The 22186-nt window shown below is 43.6% G+C and overlaps 1 protein-coding gene across 7 annotated transcripts in view; it reads left to right on the top strand.

Annotated features, from left to right (window-relative positions):
- The window catches only part of EML6 (EMAP like 6), a 325325-nt gene that overhangs the window by 141874 nt on the left and 161265 nt on the right, over positions 1-22186 (top strand). For all 7 annotated transcript variants that reach the window (XR_016229394.1, XR_007916460.3, XM_070069106.2 and 4 more), the window contains exons 2-3: positions 13133-13292; positions 21108-21206. Coding sequence is in view for 5 of the 7 variants with exons in the window: in XM_070069106.2 (XP_069925207.1) it covers positions 13133-13292; positions 21108-21206 (259 nt within the window). In the remaining 2 variants the exon portion in view is untranslated. The remainder of the gene's footprint in view (positions 1-13132; positions 13293-21107; positions 21207-22186) is intronic.

The following is a 22186-nucleotide window of genomic DNA, read 5'->3' as shown; positions in this document are numbered from 1 at the left end:
ACAATGGCAGTGGGTGCTGGTGCTCCGCCCACATTGCTGTCGCCTCTGTTGGTGGAGCTCAAGGCCACCTGGAAGATGAGGCACGCTCCATGGTGTCAGGTGAGATCACAGCCCCAGTGGTGGGATTCCAGTGCCCAGCACACGTCTGGGGACTAGGGCTGAGGAGACTCAGCTGACATCCTCTGCTTCCCGTCCGCTGTGTTTATATCAAGCTTGCCTTTGCCTTGTCTGCTTCACAGAGAATATCTACTAAGACCACTGAACAAAACTCATAAACCAAGTTATTACTGAGAAAAACCGCCAAAGCAGCCTGGGCTAAATGAAGCTTTAAGGGATAAAGGAAGAAATAAGAACTTATAAATGCTCTGCATAGATCAAGTACTCAAGTAAATTTTTCTTCAACGAAGCAATGATTAGTGTTGATTACTGGTTCTTGTTCAACCTCATAAATCAGGCTGTCTCTTTTTACAACCCTATTAATTCTCATCTTCTCCCCTATACAACATATTTGGAAATCTTCCTGATCTCATCTGACATCAGGAACACGTGCTTTTGTCCTCCTGGCATGCTAGAGAAACAAATCAATTTTTCTTTGTCCCTGATAAGTTAATAAAAGTCCTTCTCTGCAGTGCTTGCTATTGCTATGGTAACAGAAGATGGGATTTCCCAGTGGGATTGAATTTCAGGCTGTACACAGAGAAGAGCAGTTATTTAATATCATCCTTTTTTGTTGCCATGTATACAATACATGCAGTAAAGCGAGTATCAAAGGAAAATGAAATGACACCAACCCTTTTTATGTAGGGGATTAATGAAACTTCTTTGTATGAGGCCCTTGAGGAAAGTCAATTTGTTAAGTTTTAAAATGGTGAAATTGCTATTGTAGCTATAATAATTTGCAACATTTATTAAATGTGAGGTTTTTTGTTTAATTTTTTAAAAGATTTATTTGAGGGGCTGTGACGTGGCTCACTTGGTTAATCCTCCACCTGCAGCGCCGGCATCCCATATGCACGCCGGGTTCTAGTCCCAGTTGCTCCTCTTCCAGTCCAGCTCTCTGCTGTGGCCCAGGAAGGCAGTGGAGGATGGCCCAAGTGTTTGGGCCCCTGAACCCACATGGGAGACCAGGAGGAAGCACCTGGCTCCTGGCTTCGGATTAGCGTAGCTCCAGCCATAGCGGCCATTTGGGGGGTGAACCAATGGAAGGAAGACCTTTCTTTCTGTCTCACTGTCTAACTCTATCTGTCAAATAAATAAAACAAGATTTACATGAAAGTCAGAGTTATAGCAAAGCCTGAGGGTTGGAAGAGGGAGAGAAGCGGAGAGGGGGAGAGATATTTTCCACCCACTGGTTCACTCCCCAAATGGCCACAGGAGCCTGGAGCTCCATCCAGGTCTGCCAAGTGGGTGCAGGGGCCCAACTACTTGGGCTATTTTCTGCTTTTTCAGGTGCACCTGGATCAGAAGTGGAGCAGCCAGGGCATGAACTGGCACCCATATGGGGTGCTGGCGCTGCAGGTGGCAACTTAACTGGCTAAACCACAACGCTGGCACCGTTTTTTTTAGAAAGGTAGAGTCGGATTTATGGCTGCTCCACTGGCAGCTGTGCTGCAATAAGAAGCAGGCAGTATACTCCCAGTCACAAATCAGAGCACTGATAGGGGCAGGAAGGTGATGAGAGGCCTGGGGTGGAGTATACATCTTTTTTTTTTTTTTTTTTTTGGACAGGCAGAGTGGACAGTGAGAGAGAGACAGAGAGAAAGGTCTTCCTTTTGCCGTTGGTTCACCCTCCAATGGCCGCCGCGGCCGGCACGCTGTGGCCGGCGCACCGCGCTGATCCGAAGGCAGGAGCTAGGTACTTCTTCTGGTCTCCCATGGGGTGCAGGGCCCAAGCACTTGGGCCATCCTCCACTGCACTCCCTGGCCACAGCAGAGAGCTGGCCTGGAAGAGGGGCAACCGGGACAGAATCCGGCGCCCCGACCGGGACTAGAACCTGGTGTGCCGGCGCCGCAAGGTGGAGGATTAGCCTAGTGAGCCGTGGCGCTGCCCAGAGTATACATCTTGTGTAATGGCAGAACTACACTTGAATCATTTCATGTGTGGGGAGGACACTGATGGTTCACAACTGCTCTTAAAGTCCTACTATAAGCCCAGGATTCAGGGGACATGGTTGTTGCCCTCACTCCTTAATTGGATGTGGAGACCCAATATTTCATTGGCGTGTTGGGCTGAGGCATTGCTGTAAGGTGGCTTGTTAGGTCTAGGATGCTCTCTGGAAGGAGCAAAAAGCAGTCCTGAAGTTCTGTGTAGAAAGGAATGAATTGGGTTTTAAAAGAAAATCCATGCATGTGTACACCAGTTGTTTAGAATGCTTCGGGGAGGGGTGTTGGGCAGCGGGTTAAGTTGCTGCCAGCTATGCTGCTAGCCCATTTCAGAGTGCTGGTTTCAATCCCAGCTGCTCTACTTTGAATCCAGCTTCCTGCTGACACATCCCGGGAGGTATAAGGTGATGGCTCAAGTGCTTGTGTCCCTGCCACTCATGTGGCTTAGCCTGGCTGTTGCCAGCATTGGAGGAGTAGATGGAAGATCTATAACTATGCCTTTCAAATAAATGTATTTTGTAAAGTTTATTTTATTTATTTGAAAGAAAGAGTTAAGGGGGAGGGAGGGAGAAGGAGGGAGAGAGATGAAGATTGATCTTTCCTCTACTGGTGCACTCCCCATCTGGACCGTCACCGCTGGGGCAATGCATCAGGCATGTTAGCAGAGAGCTAGATCTGAAATGGAGTAGCCGGCACTTGAGCTGGTGCTCTGATACGGGATGTTGATGTTGCAGGCAGTGGCTTGGCCCATTCTGCTACAATGCTATCTCCAAATAAATGTCTTCAAAAATAATTTTAAAATGCTTATAAACTAAAATTCCAAAACCAACCCTGCTCAAAATGACTTTTCCTGAAATTATTTAATTCCCAGATGCAGACATGTGAAGAAGGAAATAGATCACTTGATAGGAGCTTTAGGAACCTGCTTATTTAAATAAATGCTTCTGTTGCACCATTTCTGATACCTAATATTAGGCTTATGCAAATCCAATGATTAAAGTTGATGATTTTTCCCCCTTAGGTTTAAAAAGTACTGTTAAAACATAAAAAAATTAAAATAAATGTAAATGCCACTTGACTGAGACATGACATTGTTTTTATTTATTTATTTTTGACAGGCAGAGTTAGAGAGAGAGAGAAAGGTCTTCCTTTTTCCATTGGTTCACCCCCCAAGTGGCCCCTGCGGCCAGCGCGCTGTGCTGATCCGAAGCCAGGAGCCAGGTGCTTTCTCCTGGTCTCCCATGCGGGTGCAGGGCCCAAGCACTTGGGCCATCCTCCACTACCTTCCCGGGCCACAGCAGAGAGCTGCCTGGAAGAGGAGCAACAGAACCGGCGCCCCAACCAGGACTAGAACCTGGGGTGCCGGCACCGCAGGTGGAGGATTAGCCTAGTGAGCCGTGGCACTGGCCAATGGCATTGTTTTGTCACCCAGGTGGGAGGAGTGGAGGCATTTCAGGGGCGCTGATGAAGAGGGAACAAATAGTAAAGCAAATAGAGGGGGTCTGTGTGCTCAGTTTCTTGACATGGACGAGGGTAAAGAGTAACATGAGTGAGTCACTCTAAGCAGCTTGGTGTCAGGCAGGCCAGAGATGTCTGACTCCAGGCTTATTAGAGCAGAGGCAGCGGCTTCTGTTAATGCGCTCCAGCAGCAAAGCAGAAACCTGGAGAAACAGGGTATCGAGGACTGGGAAGAGGGGACTTAAAAGGACAACAAGAAGAAAAATTCCACTGTCAACTTTTAAATAAATGAGACATTTGTGGGCCTCTGTATGAATGAACAAAACAACCACCAGAGTGAACGTTTTAAATTCAAAATTGGGGCCGGTGCTGTGGCACAGTGGATAAAGCCACCGCCTGCAGTGCCAGCATCCCATATGGGCGCCGGTTTGAGTCCCAGCTGCTCCACTTCTGATCCAGCTCTCTGTTATGGCCTGGGATAGCAGTAGAAGATGGTCCAAGTCCTTTGGCCCCTGCACCCACATGGGAGACCCGGAAGAAGCTCCTGGTTTCGGATCAGCATAGCTCTGGCCATTGCGGCCAATTGGGGAGTGAACCATCAGATGGAAGACCTCTCTCTCTCTCTCTCTCTCTCTCTCCCTCTCCCTCTCCCTCTCCCTCTCCCTCTTCTCTCTGTGTAACTCTTTCAAATAAATAAATCTTTAAAAAATTTTTTAAATAAATAGGATACATTTGTGGGCTTCTGAATGAATGAACAAAACAACCACCAGAGTGAACATTTTAAATTCAAAATGAAGTATGTAGGTGTAGCACTGCTGATCAAGTAACAGACTGGTAAACTCTTCTGAAGATCTCTTTAAGGAAGGCTGTTAATTCCACCCCTACCCCATTAAAAGAATTGTCTGAGGAATCATCAAATTAGAGTAATAACAACTGCCTGGAACAGTGAATTTTCATTTTTTTGTTTTAAATTCTGGATGCTTTAGAATCTCAGGAATTTACCAAGCTTCTCAAGCATTAAATAGATACTGTGATTGCAATGAATGGCTTTGTTTCTTGGAAATGTCTCTGACCACCCAAGGGAAATACGTTCCTTATTCTTAATTCTCCAGACTCTGGGTAGAACCTATTGTCCGTAGTGGAGGCTGGGAAGCAGTATGGCAGCCAGGACTGTTGGCGTCATTCTCTCCCTCTTGGCAAGCATTCTGTGTGCCTGCTCTGCCCTGTGATTTTCCGGGAGCTGTGTCGGAGTGATGGATGACCACCCCTGCCCTCTCTGAGCACACAGTCTAGTCAACTTCTCAGTAGACCTTAGAGCTAACCTGGAGTCTCCTGGTTTTCCCACTAAAGACTTAAGGCCATGTCTTCTCAAGATCGGGCTCATAGACTTCAAACTGTACTGCAGCACAGCTCTGGGAGTTACAAACCCAGCTGTCCAAGCCAAAAACTTGTCAGTTTTTGCTTGCCCAAGCTCTTCTTTCTTACCTTCAAGCATCCCATGTATTTCTCTGGCTCTTTGCCTGAAATGGCTGGACTCGTCCTCTCCCTCTGCCTTCCCCCATCTTGTCTCGCTGTGTCTCACGAGCCCCTCTTCCTCACTGCTCTCCTTGCTCCTTCAGACACCAGCCACAGATCTGTCCTGCTGCTGCATGTTACTGTTGCTAGGGATACCTTCCTTAATGGTAGCAGTGCCAAGTCATGTCCTGCTAATAATTGGCACTGGTACCCTAACTTCTTGGCCTGGTTAAGAGACTTTCAGGGTCTATCCTTGCCTGTTAGACCCATTTCATTCCCTGCCATTCTCTGCAAGATCTTAACTGTGGACGTTGTCTTTCCCTGTGAATACCATTTTGCATGTTGTCTTTCACATGAACTTGTGTCCTCTCTAATGTACTGGACAGCTGGTCACTCCTTCCTCCATCTTTCTGTGTTACTGTGCGTGTATGTATATCACATCTTGGAATTGCTTTTCTATATGTCTGTCCTTCCTCTTAAGGTGGGCTCCTTGAAACACGGGCCATTTGTTTTCCGTATAGGTATCTGTGGTGCTGTCCCTGACTTAAAAGTTCAGGCATTTCAGGGGCGCTGATGAAGAGGGAACAAATAGTAAAGCAAATAGAGGGGGTCTGTGTGCTCAGTTTCTTGACATGGACGAGGGTAAAGAGTAACATGAGTGAGTCACTCTAAGCAGCTTGGTGTCAGGCAGGCCAGAGATGTCTGACTCCAGGCTTATTAGAGCAGAGGCAGCGGCTTCTGTTAATGCGCTCCAGCAGCAAAGCAGAAACCTGGAGAAACAGGGTATCGAGGACTGGGAAGAGGAGACTTAAAAGGACAACAAGAAGAAAAATTCCACTGTCAACTTTTAAATAAATGATACATTTGTGGGCCTCTGTATAAATGAACAAAACAACCACCAGAGTGAACATTTTAAATTCAAAATTGGGGCCGGTGCTGTGGCACAGTGGATAAAGCCACCGCCTGCAGTGCCAGCATCCCATATGGGCGCCGGTTTGAGTCCCAGCTGCTCCACTTCTGATCCAGCTCTCTGTTATGGCCTGGGATAGCAGTAGAAGATGGTCCAAGTCCTTTGGCCCCTGCACCCACATGGGAGACCCGGAAGAAGCTCCTGGTTTCGGATCAGCATAGCTCTGGCCATTGCGGCCAATTGGGGAGTGAACCATCAGATGGAAGACCTCTCTCTCTCTCTCTCTCTCTCTCTCCCTCTCCCTCTCCCTCTCCCTCTCCCTCTTCTCTCTGTGTAACTCTTTCAAATAAATAAATCTTTAAAAAATTTTTTAAATAAATAGGATACATTTGTGGGCTTCTGAATGAATGAACAAAACAACCACCAGAGTGAACATTTTAAATTCAAAATGAAGTATGTAGGTGTAGCACTGCTGATCAAGTAACAGACTGGTAAACTCTTCTGAAGATCTCTTTAAGGAAGGCTGTTAATTCCACCCCTACCCCATTAAAAGAATTGTCTGAGGAATCATCAAATTAGAGTAATAACAACTGCCTGGAACAGTGAATTTTCATTTTTTTGTTTTAAATTCTGGATGCTTTAGAATCTCAGGAATTTACCAAGCTTCTCAAGCATTAAATAGATACTGTGATTGCAATGAATGGCTTTGTTTCTTGGAAATGTCTCTGACCACCCAAGGGAAATACGTTCCTTATTCTTAATTCTCCAGACTCTGGGTAGAACCTATTGTCCGTAGTGGAGGCTGGGAAGCAGTATGGCAGCCAGGACTGTTGGCGTCATTCTCTCCCTCTTGGCAAGCATTCTGTGTGCCTGCTCTGCCCTGTGATTTTCCGGGAGCTGTGTCGGAGTGATGGATGACCACCCCTGCCCTCTCTGAGCACACAGTCTAGTCAACTTCTCAGTAGACCTTAGAGCTAACCTGGAGTCTCCTGGTTTTCCCACTAAAGACTTAAGGCCATGTCTTCTCAAGATCGGGCTCATAGACTTCAAACTGTACTGCAGCACAGCTCTGGGAGTTACAAACCCAGCTGTCCAAGCCAAAAACTTGTCAGTTTTTGCTTGCCCAAGCTCTTCTTTCTTACCTTCAAGCATCCCATGTATTTCTCTGGCTCTTTGCCTGAAATGGCTGGACTCGTCCTCTCCCTCTGCCTTCCCCCATCTTGTCTCGCTGTGTCTCACGAGCCCCTCTTCCTCACTGCTCTCCTTGCTCCTTCAGACACCAGCCACAGATCTGTCCTGCTGCTGCATGTTACTGTTGCTAGGGATACCTTCCTTAATGGTAGCAGTGCCAAGTCATGTCCTGCTAATAATTGGCACTGGTACCCTAACTTCTTGGCCTGGTTAAGAGACTTTCAGGGTCTATCCTTGCCTGTTAGACCCATTTCATTCCCTGCCATTCTCTGCAAGATCTTAACTGTGGACGTTGTCTTTCCCTGTGAATACCATTTTGCATGTTGTCTTTCACATGAACTTGTGTCCTCTCTAATGTACTGGACAGCTGGTCACTCCTTCCTCCATCTTTCTGTGTTACTGTGCGTGTATGTATATCACATCTTGGAATTGCTTTTCTATATGTCTGTCCTTCCTCTTAAGGTGGGCTCCTTGAAACACGGGCCATTTGTTTTCCGTATAGGTATCTGTGGTGCTGTCCCTGACTTAAAAGTTCTTGAATAAGTATTTATTGAATGAATTAATGAGCTAAAACAACAGTTTGTCATAGATAGATTTTTCAAAGACTGCTTCCATTCACTCAGTGTAATAAAACAAGGCACTTTACAATCTTGAAGCTTACCAGGATATCTGTACAACTTTAAAAACCAGGTGAATATTGTAAGAAAGTTGAAAATGTGAGAGGCCTTTTATGCCTTGTCAGTCATCTCTTACCAACTTTGATTGTTGAAGAATTCTACATTAAAGCTTTAAACCTCTGTTACTGACTCCTTGGGTAAAAACTATCCTCTGTAAGAGTATATTTCTAAATAATTTTCTTATAAGGATTCCTATAGATACGTTTTTCAACAAGTATCTGTTAGATAGCCAACTCAAATTTAAGGACATTCAAAAATATTTTTATTTCAGAATAGTTTTATAATACAAAAATTATGAAGAGTCCGCATGTAGCCCACACCCTTCTGCCCCTATTAAGATTCCATGTTGGCCGGCGCCGCGGCTCACTAGGCTAATCCTCCCCCTAGCGGCGCCGGCACACCGGGTTCTAGTCCCGGTTGGGGCGCCGGATTCTGTCCTGGTTGCCCCTCTTCCAGGCCAGCTCTCTGCTGTGGCCCGGGAGTGCAGTGGAGGATGGCCCAGGTCCTTGGGCCCTGCACCCCATGGGAGACCAGGAGAAGCACCTGGCTCCTGCCTTCGGATCAGTGTGGTGTGCCCGCCGCAGCGCGCCAGCCGTGGCGGCCATTGGAGGGTGAACCAATGGCAAAAGTAAGACCTTTCTCTCTGTCTCTCTCACTGTCCACTCTGCCTGTCAAAAAAAAAAAAAAAAAAAGATTCCATGTTAGTATATTTGTCACACTTAATGAACCATGCCTGATTCCAATTTTTGTTTCTATTCCTAGCATCTAGCAATCAACATTTTATGTTCATACTAGCTAGTTTCTTTTATTAGCTCCCATGTATAAGGGAGAACATTTGTCTACATGTTTCTGGCTTGTTTGATTCAACGTCATGTCTTCCAGTTTCATTCATTTTGCTGCAAATGACAGGATTTCATTCTTTTTCTGACTGAATAGTATTTCATTTTATATATATACCACATTTAAGAATTTTATTAGTATAGGGCGGTGCCGCGGCTCACTAGGCTAATCCTCCACCTAGCGGTGCCGGCACACCGGGTTCTAGTCCTGGTCGGGGCGCCGGATTCTTTCCCAGTTGCCCCTCTCCCAGGCCAGCTCTTTGCTGTGGCCCGGGAAGGCAGTGGAGGATGGCCCAAGTGCTTGGGCCCTGTACCCCATGGGAGACAAGGAGAAGCACCTGGCTCCTGCCTTCAGATCAGCGCGGTGCACCGGCCGCAGCGCGCCAGCCGTGGCGGCCATTGGAGGGTGAACCAACGGCAAAAGGAAGACCTTTCTCTCTGTCTCTCTCTCTCACTATCCACTCTGCCTGTCAAAAAAAAAAAAATAATTTTATTAATATAAACAGAACAGAGTTCATGGAAGTCATATGTACAATTCTAAGAAGATAACCATACTTCCCTCCCCACCACTCTCCCTCCCTCAATCCCCCTCCTTCTCTTTTTCTTTCTTGTTTTTTGCAAAAACATGATTTTAATCTACACCATTATCACAGGCTGAATGCAAGACTAAGCGTAACATTCAACAAGTAAAAAGTAGAAAGATGACAGTATGACAGTTCCACAGGAGTATAAGCAAGAGCCAAAAACAACTTAACAAAATGTCCATTCTTCTCTATTCATTTTTTGTATCCAATATTAATTACCACATATCAGAAAATGTAAGATATTTGTTTTGGGGCTGGTACTATGGTGTAGTGAGTAAAAAGCTCCTACCTATAGTGCCAGCATCCCATATGGGCATCGGTTCAGGTCCCTGCTGCTCCACTTCTGATCCAGCTCTCTGCTGTGGGCCTGGGAAAGCAATAGAAAATGGCCCAAATCCTTGGGTCCCTGCACCTGTGTGGAAGACCTGGAAAAAGCTCCAGGCTCCTGGTTTCAGATCAGCCCAGCTCCGGCCATTGCAGCCATTTGGGCAGTAAATTAGCAAATGGAAGGACTGGCCTCGCCTCACCTCTGTAACTCTGCCTTTCAAATAAATAAATATTTAAAAAAAAATATCTTTGGGGACTGATTTATTTCACTAAACATAATGGTTTCCAGTTGCCTCCATTTTGTTGTAAGACAGGATTTCATTTTTTATGGCTGAATAGTATTCCAAAGTGTATATATACCACATTCTCTCTATCTAGTCATAAGTTGATGGACATCCGGATTTATTCCATATCTTAGCTTTGTGAATTGAGCTACAATAACCATGGGGGTACAAATTACTGTTTCATATGCTGATTTCACTTTGTCTGGGTAAGTTCCCAGGAAGGGTAAGGCTGGGTCATATGGCAGAGCTATTTTCAGCTTTTTGAGGTATCTCCATACTGTCTTCCATAATGGTTGCACTGGTTTACATTCTTACCAACAGTGTATCAGGGTACCTTTTACTCATCACCAGCATTATTTCTAGACTTTTGGATGATAGCAATTCTAACCGGGGTGAAGTAAAACCTCATTGTGGTTTTTATTTGCATTTTCCTGATGGCTAGTGATCCTCAGCATTTTTCATGTGTCTGTTGGCCATTTGAATCTCCTGAAAAAAAATGCTGGTTCATGTCATTTGCCCATTTCTTTTTTTTAAGATTTATTTATTTATTTGAAAGTCAGAGTTACACAGAGAGGAGAGGCAGAGAGAGAGAGGTCTTCCATCAAATGATTTACTCCCCAATTGGCTGCAATGGCTGGAGATATGCTGATCTGAAGCCAGGAGCTTCTTCTGAGTCTCCCATGAGGGTGCAGGGGCCCAAGGACCTGGGCCATCTTGTACTGCTTTCCCAGGCTGTAGCAGAGAGCTGGATGGAAGTGGAGTAGCCGGGTTTCAAACTGGCACCCATATGGGATGCTGGTGCTACAGGCCAGGGCATTAACCTGCTGCACCACAATGCTGGCCCCCTTTGCTCATTTCTTACCTGGATTGTTTGTTTAATTGTTTAGTTTTTTGAGCTCTTTAAAGATCCTGGCTATTAATCCTTTATCAGTCTCATAGCTTGCATATATTGTCTCCCATTCTGTCAGCTGCCTCTTCACTTTGATGAGTGCTTCCTTTGCAGTACAGAAGCTTTTTAGCTTGATGTAATCTCTTTTGTCTATTTATTGCCTGTGCTGGGGTCTTTTCCAAGAAGTCTTTGCCTATACCAATGTCTTGGAGAATTTCCCTGATGTTTTCCTGTAGTATTTTGATGGTATCAGATCATAGATTTAGATCCTTGATCTGTTCTAAGTTGATTTTTGTGTAAGGTGTAAGGTAGGAGTCTTGTTTCACATTTCTGCATATATACATCCTATTTTCCCAACACCGTTTGAAGAGACTGTCCTTTCTCCAGGGACTGTTTTATCTAGTTTGTCACAGATCAGTTGTTTATAGCTATGTGGATTAATTTCTGGGGTTGCTATTCTGTTCTATTGGTCTACATGCCTATTTTTGTGCCAGCACCATGCTGTTTTGATTTAACTGCCCAGTAGTATGTCTTGAAATCTGGTATTGTGAGGCACCAGTTTTATTTTTAAGATTGCTATAGCTATTTGATACTACATTGTCTCTGCTCACTCATCGGATAACAGGCATCTTGGTTAATCCCATATCTTGGCTGTTGTAAACAATGCTGCAATAAACACGCTGGAGTGGGTACCCTTCTGATACACTAATTTCATGTCTTGTGGATATGTACCCAGTGGTGGGATTGCTGAATCACATGGCAGTTCTGTTTCCAGTTTTTTAAAGAAAACTCCACACTATTTTCCACAGTGGCTAGGCTAATTTACATTCCCACCAATAGTGTATATAAAGTTCTATTTTCTCCAAACCTCACCAACATTTGTTACTTTCTGTCTTTGGGATAATAGCCATGGTGACAGGATGAGGTGATACCTCACTGTGGTTTTGATATGCATTCCCCTGATGGCTAGTGATGTTGAGTGTTTTTCATATATTTGATGGGCATTTGTAATTTCTTCTTTGGAGAACTGTCTGTTCATGTCCTATACTCTTTATTTAAAAAAAAAAAAACTGTTTTTTTTTTCAGTTCTTGGTATATACTGGATATTAATCCTTTGTTGCATAATAAGGTTGCAAGTGTTATTTTTGAAAGGTGCACTGTATCCCCACAGCCATGCATGTGTTGGTTGCATCTGCATAACACAAGCTACACAAATGATGATAATAATGATATTTACATTGAGTGTTCACCATGAGCTAATTGCTCTCTATGCATTATTCCATCTGTTTTTGATATATTAACCCCAATTTATAGATAAAGAGACAGAATCAACAGAGGTCAAATAATTTGTACAAAGAACCAAAGTAGTAAGGGACAGTCAATTTGTAGATCCAGATATCTGATTCCAGAGCGTATACTCATATCATAGTGAAAATTGGAAAAGGAAAAATATCTTCTTCTGTGTATTGTGGACATGCTGCAAATGGAAGTTGCAGAAGATTCTACTTCCGTTTATTATATAAATAGTTGTCTGCTAGTTTTCCATGTAGAAAGGCATGGTTTTATTTTAAATTTCTACCACACATTTTTAGAAAGGCCCATATTCTTTTACAATAAATTTAAAACATCATAGTGATTTCTCATCTAGGAATAATGATAACCCTCTTGACTGCTATAGACTCCTTTAAATGTTAGTTGGTATTTGGCAAATTTTTATTTTGATTGGACTACAGAAAAAATTGCTACATGAAACACAAACATAGTAATTTGCAGTTCTGTTCGTGTCACTGTGATTTATATAAATAGAAATTTTCATTTATAATGTGTAATCTGTGACAACAGATACAGAAACAGTGCTTGACTCTGAGACCTGTCCATATTTTGAAATCTAATGAGAATATTAACCAGTGCTTTTGCAAGTAGGTTTAATTAATTCTGAGAAGTGAAGTTTGGCCTAGCAACTGCCATTTTTTTTTTTTTCTCAAAGTCCAAAGCTGGCTTGAGGGCTGAATAATGTTTTCAGAATCAGTAAGTATATCCCATGACATAAAGCAGTTATAAAATCATAGATTTTCTTATCAGAGAAGTAAAGTTAGAATAGTGTCTGATTTTCAAGATAACTAAGATCAGTTGAAATTGTTGTCAAACTGTGCTAAGCCTGTCTTGTTAAACATTTGGTTTAGTTGAACATTTTGATTTAGACCAATTAGGTAATTACTACTTAAGGGAACAGTCAGCCTCTTTCTCTAGAGATCATCTTTGTAGATAATTTAAGAAACAAATTTGGATAAAAGATGATCAGTGTTTTTCTTTGTTGAACTGGAGTAAGTGAAAAGAAGCCTTTTTCTCTTTCAGCCTTGCCTTACACCCAGATAAAACCCTGATTGCGACTGGTCAAGTTGGGAAGGAGCCATATATCTGCATATGGGATTCCTATAATGTCCAGACTGTGTCTATTCTTAAAGATGTCCACACACATGGAGTAGCCTGCCTGGCTTTCGACTCGGATGGTCAGGTGTGTATCTTTTTCCATTTCTGTTCTATTTGGTGGCTCTCAAAGTTCACCTAAAATTACAGTGTAAATAGCCCATAGCCTCAGAAAGCCCATCGACCTTAGCTTCTCCCTGGGCAGCCTTCTAGGATTCCTTACCTCTGTGATCCTTTTCCAGGCTGGCAGCACTAACATCCAGCTCAGAATAGGCCCCAGCTTTGGTTCCTTCCATGAAACCATATTGTTAAAAACAAACAAAAAGCCAGAAAAACAAAAACCTCCATAAAAGTTGTGAATTCATGCAGTCAAGTCTGCTGTGGCTCAGCAGTTCTATTTTGTCTTTCATTGTTAGCTTCCTATTTGGAATAAGGGCGGGATCAAGCCTTTTGCACAAATTTGAACTTTACATTAAAACCCCTTGCTTTCAGAAGGAAGTAGCACCACCTAATAATTGCTGAGAAGTGGGAACATTCTTTTCGACCCTTTGCCTTGAGGTCAATTCTAACTCCTTTGCCCTACCTATTTCCAATCCAAGTAATCACCAATTCTTGTGTGTTTTTAAGTGTCTTCACAATACTGCTTACATTCAGGTTCTCCTTATTCTCCCTGCCACCATCCTTTAATTTCCAAGTTGGTGCCATGTCTGGCTTAGCCTCTTAACTAGTATCCCTTCAGTCAATGTCAGTGTCTTGGTAATGCATTTCACCAACTGAAAACATTGTAAAAGCATTGTTTAAAATCAATGAAAGCTTAGGGTACTGACTGAAGTCTATACTTAAAACATTGTTTTTTTTTTGTTTGTTTGTTTGTCTGTTTGTTTGTTTTTTTGACAGGCAGAGTGGACAGTGAGAGAGAGAGACAGAGAGAAAGGTCTTCCTTTTGCCGTTGGTTCACCCTCCAATGGCCGCTGCGCTGATCCGATGGCAGGAGCCAGGAGCCAGGTGCTTTTCCTGGTCTCCCATGGGGTGCAGGGCCCAAGCACTTGGGCCATCCTTCACTGCACTCCCTGGCCACAGCAGAGGGCTGGCCTGGAAGAGGGGCAACCAGGACAGAATCCGGCGCCCCAACCGGGACTAGAACCCGGTGTGCCGGCGCCGCAAGGCAGAGGATTAGCCTAGTGAGCCGCGGCGCCGGCCAAGATTGGTTTATTTAATTATTTGAAAGGCAGAGTTACAGAGAGAGAGGTCTTCCATTTTCTTGTTCGCTCCACAGATGACTGCAATGGCCAGAGCTGCACCAATCCGAAGCCAGTATCTTCCTTCCGGTCTCCCATGTGGGTACAGAGGCCCAAGGACTTGGGTCATCCTCTGCTGCTTTCCCAGACCATAGCAGAGAGCTAGATCAGAAGTAGAGCACCTGCTGGCACTGTAGGTGGTGGCTTTACCTGCTACACCACAGCACTGGCCCCTGAGTCTATACTTTTTAAGTGGGTGTTCTAGGCTAACCAACTTTTCTAGCCTTATTGCCACTGTTCCCATGTAGTCAGATTGGACCACTCAGATTCCACTTTCAGACCTTGCCCTTTTCATATCCATGCCCTGCGTATTGCTATGCCCCTCACCTGAGGCACCCTACTTGCTCTCTTGGCCCTTGAAGTGACTCCTTCTTTGAAGACATTTCTAATGTTGTCATGGAGCCTTCCCAATCCCCCAACAAAGTTTTCTCTCCTTTGACCTGCAGAAAAGATATGTTAGTATATACTAGAAACAGGTGTGGAAATGGGTTATTTCTGCCTCTTGCTATGTTCCCCTCCTTGCTATGACTAACACTTTTCTCCCAATAATAGCCTTCTGTCTCATTCTCCATATATCAGTCACAACTCTTTCAGTCCAATTTTTGACATATTTCAAAATTCTCTGAGTTAGTACCATTGAAAGTTCTCAGAAGTTATTCATAGAGGTTTAACTGTCCTGAGAGTTTGGGAAATTCTGTGGGTTATAACGAATTGACCTGTCTTGAATCATTTTTAAAAAGCAATTAGCAGGCCGGCGCCGCGGCTCACTAGGCTAATCCTCCGCCTAGCGGCGCCGGCACACCGGGTTCTAGTCCCGGTCGGGGCGCCGGATTCTGTCCCGGTTGCCCCTCTTCCAGGCCAGCCCTCTGCTGTGGCCAGGGAGTGCAGTGGAGGATGGCCCAGGTGCTTGGGCCCTGCACCCCATGGGAGACCAGGAAAAGCACCTGGCTCCTGGCTCCTGCCATCAGATCAGCGCAGTGCGCCGGCTGCAGCGCGCCGGCCGCGGCAGCCATTGGAGGGTGAACCAACGGCAAAAGGAAGACCTTTCTCTCTGTCTCTCTCTCTCACTGTCCACTCTGCCTGTCAAAAAAAACAAAAAAACAAAAAACAAAAAAAAAAAAAAAAAAAGCAATTAGCACCAACTCCCTTCTTATTTAGACAAGGTCATAGTCAAAGTGGAAGTTCTCGCCTCCCTTCAGAGAAAGGTACCTCCTTCTTTGGCCCATTCTTTCCGCTTGGATCTCTCTCACAGAGATCTTTCATTTAGGTCATTTTTTTTTCTTCCAGAGTGTCTTGGCTTTCCATGCCTATAATACTCTCATGGGCTTTTTAGCAGGATCCATATGTCTTAAGGGCTGATTCTGAGGCCAGAATGCTGTTTAGGACATCTCCCACTCTATGAGTCTGCTGAGTATCTCGCTTCCCATGTTGGATCATTCTCTCCCTTTTTAATTCTATCAGTTAGTATTAGCAGACATTAGTCTTGTTTATGTGATCCCTTTGAATCTTAACCCTATCATTATGATCAATTGTGAACTGAAATTGATCACTTGGACTAGTGAGATGGCATTGGTACATGCCACCTTGATGGGATTGAATTGGAATCCCCTGGCACATTTCTAATTCTGCTGTTAGGGATAAGTCCAATTGAGCATGTGCCGAACTGTACATCTCCTCTCTTATTCCTACTCTTATATTTAACAGGGACCACTTTTCAGATAAACTTAAACACCTAAGAATAACTGTATGTTAATTAAAGAGTTCAACCAGTAGTAGTAAGTAGAACAACAAAAAAAAATACTAAATGGGATAAAGTATTAAGTTGTTCCTCGACAGTCAGGACAAGGTCTGATCAGGTCATTGTTTCTCATAGTGTCCATTTGGAGTTGGCAAACTCAAGAGGCTTTCCATAGCCTTGGCAACTCATGACAAGAGCCTCGGGTGATTACTGATGCCATAAATAAGAGTGTCAATTGTTAAATCAACAACAGGAGCACTGAGAACTTACTCCCCATGTAGTATCTCTGTCCTTAATGTGTTGTACTATGTGAATTAATGGTGTAACTAGTACTCAAACAGTACTTTATACTTTGTGTTTCTGTGTGGGTGCAAACTGTTAATCTTTACTTAGTATATACTAAAATGATCTTCTGTATATAAAGATAATTGAAAATGAATCTTGATGTGAATGGTATGGGGACGGGAGATAGGATGGTTGTGGGTAGGAGGGAGGTTATGGGGGAAAAAGCCACTATAATCCAAAAGTTGTACTTTGGAAATTTATATTTATTAAATACAAGTTTTAAAAAAAGGCAATAAGCGGTACTGGCACTGTAGCACAGTGGGTTAAAGCCCCGATCTGCAGTACCGGCATTCCCTATGGGTGCTGGTTCGAGTTCCATCTGCACTACTTCCAACCCAGCTCTCTGCTATGGCCTGCAAAAGCAGTGGAAGATGGCACAAGTGCTTGGGCCTCTGCAGCCATGTGGGAGACTTGGAAGAAGCTCCTGGCTTTGGATCAGCTTAGCTCTGGTCATTGCGGCCATTTGAGGAGTGAATCAGCAGATGGAAGACCTCTCTCACTTTCTGGCTCTACCTCTATCTGTAACTCTTTCAAATAAATAAAATTAAATTAAACTTAAAAAATTTAGCAAAAAAATGCCAGATAGTGTTGAGGACATTGATAATTATTCATTTTTCTTTCTAGAGCTAGATTTAATATTTATGCAGATCCCTAATATGTTTTTATAGGCTGTAATCTCATCCACTTTAGCCAGAATAATGTATATATTCCATTGTATATCCACATCTCAGGAGAAATAGGTGTATTAGTGATATTTGCTGAAACTTACAGTGGTATTGACTTCTTGATTAAATGGAATGAGAGTGTCAGGATACATTTGCATATGCAAATGCAAATGTGTGGTTACATATGTACTCAGATGTACTTTCTCTGTTCTGATTCTGTTATTTGAGCAAACGTCTTTATCAAAATGCGTTCTGAAGTGTCAGGAGGCGATAGAGGGAAATGCAGCTGTACTCTCAGTTCTTTGCCCTTGATATTTCATGTGGGAATCCTAGCTCTTCTCATGTAGGATAGGAGAGGACTGCATAGTACCTAATTGTCAGCTGAGAAAATAACCCATATTTTGCCATGATGGATTTCATGTTGATGCCTAATGCTTCAGGTCTACCTTGCTCCCCAGACATAGTTCACTGGAATCAAAAGATATTTAGAAAATAACATTGGCCCGTTGCCTCACAATAAAAAAAAAAAGCAATAGAAATGCTTTTCAGGGAGCTGTGGGGCCTGTCATTGTAAATGAATAAAGTAAATTTCTTTGGGCCTTTCCTCAGTCAAGAAATAGGGGTTCTATTTCAGTGCTCATGTTTACTTTTCTATTAAAAAATGAACAGAATTCACCCATTCAAGTTTTCCTATATGGGAAAAAACCTGCCATATCCTGTTAATCATTTCTTTTTCATTGCTGGAATCCTCATTAAAAATTAAAGCAAAACCTTCCTTTCTTTAAGATCACATTTTGAAACCTCCAATTATGTAAAATATTTTTTTTAAACTTTGTGTGAGATAAGGAGAGAGTGAAATTGAGAAGGCGGGAGAGAGGGGTTGAGAGGAAGAGAGGGTTGAGAGGGAGAAAGCAAACACACCCCTGTTTGCTGATTTGCTCCCCAGCTGCCTGCTACAGCAGTGGCTGGGCCAGGCCAAAGCCAGGAGCCAGGATCACAAATCAGATCTCACCCAGGGGTGGCAGGGATTCAGTCACTTGAGCCAATACTGCTGCTTCCTAGGGTCTGCATTGCAGGGGCCAGGATCTAGAACTGGGTGTAGTAGCCAGGCTCTCCCTTGGGGAGCTGGGCCAATCCGGAGCCTGAAGCCTCTTCTGAGTCTCCCATGTGGGTTCAGGGGCCCAAGGACTTGAGACATCCTATTCCGCTTTCCCAGGCACATGAGCAGGGAGCTGGATTGGAAGTGGGGCAACTAGAACTCTGAACCGGCGCCCATATGGGATGCCAGCGCCAGAGACAGCGGCTTCACCTGCAAGACCACAAAGTACTTGCCACAGCGACTATGTTTTCTATAGTTAAGTATTCCTAATAGAAGCCTGCATTCATGAAGAAATTGAATAATTACTGCATTGGTATACTTGTACAGATTTAGTCATAAGTGACTTCCATATACATTGTGTGAGTACATACATGTATTGTACACACGTGTACACATACATATACTCTCAAACATGCTAAGTACATAACTTCTGGTACTCTTATACTTGGGTTCAAAACCCTTTGATTTGTATCATTTCACTTGACCCATGCAGCAATTCTCCAAGGTAGAAAGAACAAATATTTTTAAATTCACTTTGCAAATGGAGGAAACTGGGGTTTAAAAACATTGATATATTTTTCAAAACTCTTACATTTGGGTAATTACAAAATCAAAAGAGAAGCCAAGTCTACTGACTCCCAGTCCAGACCTCTGTTACACAGTGCGTTCTGCTTACGAGTGGTATCCTGCAAGAACCTTGATGTCGGTGTTCTAATACCTGCTTATGACATTTTTGATTTAATTTATAATTATGTGTTGAATTTCCTTTTCCCTTTGAGGACAAGTTCTGGACTGAACCCAGAGGATTCAGATGGAGAGATGAAGTATTGGATTACTTAATTAAAAGTTCTTCTTTAGCTGCTGTTATGTGTTTGTGAAATTTTAGAAGATACAGAGGAATGAAACAGTCCTTTTTTGGATGTTTGTCTCTGGCTTTGTCAAACCTTTTACGTTTAGCAGTTTGAAGCTTTCAGCTACAGGAACCTAGGCTCTCTTAAATCTCACATTAAGGTTTTAAATAAATTTAAGTTAATTCAAAACTCTGGATTGGGGCAGGTATTTGGTACAACAGTTAAAGTTGCTATGTGAGATGCCCATGTCCCATATCTGGGTTTGGGTCCTGCCTCCATTTGTAATTCTAGTTTCTTGCAAATATAGACCCTGGGAGGCAGCAGGGGCTGGCTCAATTATCTGATTTCCTGCTACCCATGTGGGAGACCCAGACTGAGTCCCAGGCTCCTGGGTTCAGCTAGGCCTAGCCCCTGGATGTTGCTGGCATTTGGACAGTGAACCAACCCATAGAAGAGTTCCTTCTCCAGCCGGCGCCACAGCTCAATAGGCTAATCCTCCGCTTAGCAGCGCCGGCACACCGGGTTCTAGTCCCTGTCGGGGCATCGGATCCTGTCCCGGTTGCCCCTCTTCCAGGCCAGCTCTCTGCTGTGGCCAGGGAGTGCAGTGGAGGATGGTCCAAGTGCTTGGGCCCTGCACCCCATGGGAGACCAGGAGAAGCACCTGGCTCCTGCCATCGGATCAGCGCGGTGCGCTGGCCGCAGCGCACCAGCTGTGGCAGCCATTGGAGGGTGAACCAACGGCAAAGGAAGACCTTTCTCTCTCTCTCTCTCTCTCTCTCTCTCTCTCACTGTCCACTCTGCCTGTTAAAAAAAAGAAAAAAAAAGAAGAGTTCCTTCTCTTTCAAATAGATAGATATATTTTTAAACATATTTTATTTATTTGAGAGGTAGAGTTAAGGAGAGAGGGAGAGACAGAGAAAGGTCTTCCATCTGCTGGTTCACTCCCCAAATGGTCACATCAGACGGAGCTGGGCTGATCTGAAGTCAGGAGCTTCTTCCAGGTCTTCTATGTGAGGGCAGGAGCCCAAGCACTTGGGCCATCTTCTACAGCTTTCCCAGGCCATAGCAGAAAGATGGATTGGAAGAGGGAACAGCTGGGACTAGAACCAGTGCCCATAAAGGTTGCCCATGCCACAGGCAGAGACTTAACCCACTACGCCACAGCATGGTTCTGCTGCATACGTATTTTTGAAAGGAGAAATGGGTCAGGCATTTGGAGCAGTGGTTAGGAAGCTGCTTGGGATGCTTGCATCTCATCTCAGAGTGCCTGGGTTTATGTCCCAGCTGCACACTCCATTCCAGCTTCCTGCTAATGCACACCCTAGGTGAGCAGCAGGTGATATCAAGTGCTTGGGTTCCTGTCAACCCATGTGGTGGACCTGGATTGAGTTCCAGGCTCTTGGCTTCCAATTAGTCCAACCCCAGCCATTATGGACACTGAGGGAGGACATCATCAGATTGAAGGGTCTCTGTCATATATTCATTCTCTCTCTTCTTCTCTCTCTCTCTCTTCCTCCCCCGCCTTTGTATCTTCCATCTAAAAAACAAAAATAAAAAATTAAAATGTCTTCGTTGAACAAAAATATCTGCCTTCAAGTTCTGTTTCTACAACTTGGACTCACGTACCTGAGACTTCGGAGTTTGCACGTGTCTCTTCTGTTTAAGAAGGGCACATGAACTGCAGCTCTTTGGTTTTGGATATTACAGCATGTGTTAATAGATGTCATCTAATGTGATATTTCTAGTTTGGGTTTTAAGATTGATTGCGAGAAATCATTAAGTTCATCAGAAATCCAATGACTGGGCCCCAGTGGAAAATTGGTAAGTATTTGTTGAAAGAAAGCATGAGTAATAGGGAATCTTTCCCTCACGTTCAGGTATTAAATTCTTCTTCTTCTTCTTCTTAGCGTTTAGCCTCTGTGGGATTGGATGCCAAAAACACAGTCTGCATCTGGGACTGGAAGAAAGGAAAATTTTTGGCCTCTGCCACCGGCCACTCAGATCGGGTAAGATTCGAGGATCAAGCTTCATGGATTTCAGAGCAATGGGGGATTGTGATGTCACTTCTTAGACTTTCATATTTTAAAAAGGAAATTTTCCCTGTATAGATTTTCCCCTACATATTCAGCTTCTTTTATTAACTCACAACTAATAGCTAGCTGTGTTAGCATGATTGCTGCTGGTAATCAAATACTTTCTGTTGGTAATGCTTTTTCTAAGCAAAGCACATTTTTTATTCTGGCATTTGACATCTTCAAAACCTCAAAATAGAACTGAATTTGAAATTCCATGTATGGTTTAGATGTATTTATTTAGAAGTAGAAATAGTTGTTAGAAAATATTCATGTAGTATGATTACAAGTCTGTTTTAATTTCTAATGAATGTAGTGACAGTTTGTGATTCTTTGTTATGTTTGAGACCATCAAATGTAAATTGTGGCCTGCTTATCATTCATATTGAGGTCAGTGTGGTCAGAAGTGATCGTTTTGTGTAGGCACAGCTGGTACGATAGGGGATGAAGCAGGCTTATCCATGTAACTAGTAGGAAATTGATTTCTGCAGCGCTAGGCAGAATTTGAGTCCTTTATTGCCTTGACTTTCTCATTTAAAAGAAAAATGAATCACATGAATATTTTCCCTTGAATTCCTACTTGTTTTATATTTCTGAGTAATGTAAGTGTCCAAGTGGAATGAGGCCCTAATTAAACATTAAATTTGCTGTCGTTTGCTTCGTTAGTTCTAAACATATCTATATGAATGTTATATTTTATCTCTGGAAATTTTCAGTGATAAGAGGACCCCACATTTATTGCAAATTATCCAAGAACAAGTCTTCAGAAATCCCAGGAGTGGCCAAAAATAGAACTGAAGTGTTGGAAAAGGACTGGCATCCCCCAGCTCCAGTGGTTCCCCTTCCGTAGATAATTCCATAGAATTCCCCTGGGACACTGTATAGCATAGTGATGCTGTGGCTCAAGGATTACA

Source organism: Oryctolagus cuniculus, chromosome 2 (assembly GCF_051225735.1).
Source record: "Oryctolagus cuniculus isolate XC-2025 breed Fujian yellow rabbit chromosome 2, ASM5122573v1, whole genome shotgun sequence".
Classification (NCBI taxonomy): Eukaryota; Metazoa; Chordata; class Mammalia; order Lagomorpha; family Leporidae; genus Oryctolagus; species Oryctolagus cuniculus.
This window is presented reverse-complemented; position numbering and strand designations above follow the sequence as displayed.